This window comes from Musca vetustissima, unplaced genomic scaffold (assembly GCF_032173495.1).
Source record: "Musca vetustissima isolate MV318-11 ecotype Yass unplaced genomic scaffold, APGP_CSIRO_Mvet_v1 utg111602, whole genome shotgun sequence".
Classification (NCBI taxonomy): Eukaryota; Metazoa; Arthropoda; class Insecta; order Diptera; family Muscidae; genus Musca; species Musca vetustissima.
Genome location: NW_026879220.1, coordinates 1 through 3,907, shown reverse-complemented (window position 1 = coordinate 3,907; position 3,907 = coordinate 1). Strand labels below are relative to the sequence as shown.

The 3,907-nt window shown below is 34.0% G+C and overlaps 1 protein-coding gene across 1 annotated transcript; it reads left to right on the top strand.

Moving 5' to 3' along the window:
• Nucleotides 1–1,778: 1,778 nt before the first annotated feature.
• LOC133324024 (RNA-binding protein 1-like) lies at nt 1,779–3,446 on the top strand (the record flags this gene model as incomplete). The annotated part of the gene is made up of 3 exons (XM_061532914.1): nt 1,779–2,011; nt 2,086–2,244; nt 3,257–3,446. Coding segments are annotated over exons 1-3 (558 nt in total), but the record flags the coding sequence as incomplete, so codon positions are not given.
• Nucleotides 3,447–3,907: the final 461 nt, after the last annotated feature.

Here is a 3,907-nt window from a genome sequence, read left to right as displayed (position 1 = left end):
CTTTCTGCATACAGACAAACAATTGTTTTAAAACAAAAAAAAAAAAAAAAAAACTGTTTCGTAAATGCAGAAACTCTCGTCTGTCAGGGGTAAATATTAATTCAAATTAAGAAATTTTTAATGCAAATTAAGGCTGTCGTCTGTCTATGGTATAAGATGGCGTATACACTAACTTTAATCATGGAATTGACATTTGAAACCGAGTGGATTTAAGGGCTAAGCAGAATGCTCGCGTTGAGCCATCCGTTGCGTTATGTGTTATCGAAAATACAACAACCACAAGGAAACGATAACACAAACGCTCGAAGTTGATGTGCGCTGCGCGTCGGAGTTAAATATATTTTAACTTTTTGCGTGCGTTAACGCGATAACAAAAAACGCTCAACGCGAGCATTCTGCTTAGCCCTTTAGTTGTTTAAACGCGCTCAAAGACTATGGTTACGTTTAGACGACTAAATCCACTCGATCTCAAATGTCAAATCCATTGCATATACGCCACTTTAATCCTGTTCACAAATCCAGTGGATTATATTTGACGTATACGCTATGGAATTGACATTTGAGATCGAGTGAATTTCGTAGATCTAAACGTACCTTATCATATCCCAACTGATTCAATAATTTTTAATGCACATGGATGATAACTCGTAGTGTGTACACCACTATATGTTGACGTATATTCTCGGTTCCCAAATCTAAATTATAAAATATATACCATCAGTAGGAGAAGTGACCAAAAATTGTACCATGGTTAAGTCACCGCACAATTATTGTCTTTTCTTAAGCGGTGTACACACTATCATTTTTGACTGTCAGCTTTTTTATCGATTACTGACTGTCCAACAACCATAAAAATTTTTGTGGTTGCCTGATGAATGACAAACATGTGAGGCCACACTATCAAACAAGCAAAATTTGAGCAAGAGTGCCATTCAAAAATGCTAGTGTGTACACCGCATTAAAGCGGTGTAACAAGCATTTTTGAGTGATGGCGTTTTTATCGATTACTGACTGTCCAACAACCATGAATATTTTTGAATGACAAAAATGAGAGCCCACACTTTCAAACAAGCAAAATTTGGGCAAGATTGTCATTCATTTTTTGTCATTTATAAGGCAACCACAAAAATATTCACGGTTTTTAGAGAGTCAGTAAGCGATAAAAACTGTCAACCATTTAGACCAAATCAAACTAGGTCAGTAAAACGCTCACATTTGAACTAAAAGGAACGATTATTCCAGTTCGTGCTTTTAATGAACTAAAAAGAACGAATTTGTAAGACCTAGTTCAATCGGTCTTTTAAGTGAATCGTTCATTTGAACTAGTTCGTTCGTGGACTGTACAACTCTATTTCATTTATGTCATTTATGAAAAATAATTCTTGGTGAAAAGGTGTGTTCTCGAAAGTGTGTCGCTATTAAGCGGAAAGTGTATTATAAGGAATAAAAAAATATTACAATTAAAAAATTGTATAAATTTACAAATATAAAATAAGGTAAGCGTGAAAATAAACAAATTACATGTTTTTTAGTGTAATCAGAAGTTGGCAAAAGAAGTTGCAATTATGCTGACTGAGAAATCTTTGGGGGAAATCTTTGGTATACTGAATTGACAAGATGGTCGCCATCTTGTTTTAACATTTTTCTGTCTCTGTAGCATAAATACACATGTGTGTTCGTGTGTGCGCGTTTTTTGCCTTCAAGAAAACTTAATACGTAAAAGCTAGATACATATTATTTAATTTTTTCTTTAATGATTATTTTTTAATTTTCTTTCTAGTTATAAATAATAAAACAGAAATATGCCACGCTATCGTGAATGGGATTTGGCATGCAAAGTCTATGTGGGCAATTTGGGCTCATCAGCATCGAAATATGAAATCGAAAACGCATTTAGCAAATACGGCCCACTGCGTAATGTTTGGGTGGCACGTAACCCACCAGGTTTTGCCTTCGTTGAATTTGAAGACAGACGAGATGCTGAAGATGCAACCCGTGCTTTAGATGGAACGTAAGTGGTTAAGTGGTACTATTTGGGTCATCTAAGTAATTGTGTCACTGCATTTTTTTTTCCATCTTATATAGTCGCTGCTGTGGTACCCGCATTCGTGTTGAAATGTCCTCTGGTCGTTCACGACGTGACAGTAGACGTCGTGGTGGAAACAGCGGCGGAGGTGGAGGCCGGGGCGGTGCTAGCGAATCAGTCAGTGGCCGTAGTGCAGGTGGCGGCAGTGCTCGTTACAGGTAAGTTTCTTCTAAACTTGTCAATAATATAAAATATCAAATGAAAATATTTTATGTGTATATTCTATGTAATTATTTCAAATGATATGGGTCTAATACTTAAGAAGTAATATTTTCATTAAAAATGTTAAAAATTAAAGTGCATAAAAGTCTACTTGCCACTTTCATATAATAAAGCCCATATCTCTATGTGCACCACAAAATATCGTGTCTTCCATTTTAACGAATATTTTTTTAAATATTTATTTGTTTTACATTTATGTGAAATAATAAGCATTTAAAGGTCAAGATGTTAATTCACGAAAAAAAGATTGTACCTGCAAATAAAAAAAAAATAGTTCGTCTGATTGATCTGACCATGCGCAGAATTTGCTATCCTTGAATATTACTTGTCTTATACAATATGAAAAAACACAAATTTACTAAATTATAAACCATAGAGATTTGAAAAAAAAGAAAATCTTTCATTTATTTACAAGTTTTTATTTGAAATTTGCAAAGAATCTGCAGCAATGCGCATAGAAAATTGTGCTTATTATTTTGTATAATTTATTATTCATGTCATTTGCATGTTTTTTTTTTCTTTTATCACTACCGCTCTCTGTGTCCATTAATAATAAAATATGTAATAAGTATGACTGTATCGACGACGTTATAAAAGTACCTTATGCCAAAAATTAATTTGTTTTTTCGTTTTTTGGCAATGAGTGTGAAACACAAAGTATTTCATTTATTTATTTTTTTCTAACCAAAATGGCTCGTTGTTTGTGTTACGTATCTGTGTATGTTAACGTTTTCTACACGTCTACTATGATGAATGCGTCTTACCCCTTCTCGGATATTGTAATTCCATGAAAATATTTGTCGTTTTTTTATTTACTCACATTACCCCCTTGTCTATATATATTTTTTTTTGTTCACATATAGAAAACAAAGTTTTTTTTAATATTCTTAGTTAATTTTTTTTTGTTATAAAATTTTTAAACGTGGTATACGCTCCTCATTTTTACAGGAATATAAAGTCGACTTCTGCTTCAGCTACTACTACTACCTCCACTATTTGTTGTACCTCAAGTACATCTATTACTACTACTACCACCAACTACTCCTCTTCCAATTTCTACTACAAAATATCAACCAACAACAACTTCAACAACAACAACGACTACAGCGACTTCAGCAACAACGAAAACAACAACACCAGAAAGGACATTTCAATTAAAACAGCAACAACACCACTAATAACAACAGCTCTATCACCAAAAACAACAACAGCAACATTACACTACTACTTCATCATTAGGAAAACTCGTACAGAAAACTATTTCACAAACCAAAACAACACATTTCGGACAGTCGACTTATTTAACAAACTTGAAAGAATTTATTTGACATCATACAGCAACATACAACAGACAGATATAAGACAAACACCACCACCACTTCCACTGACGCTGAGTTGTTTACTTGCAGTAGTTGTTGTTGTCGTAGTCGTCGTCGTTTGTAAACAAATTCATCAAAAAAATCTCAACCATCACCACCAATCAAATAATCACTACTACCACAACCACCTCAACCACCACAATCAACAGCAACACCACCACTACCATAAACATCTCTGCCGTTGTTGTAGTAGTCAGCTTCCACAACGAATTTGTTGTAC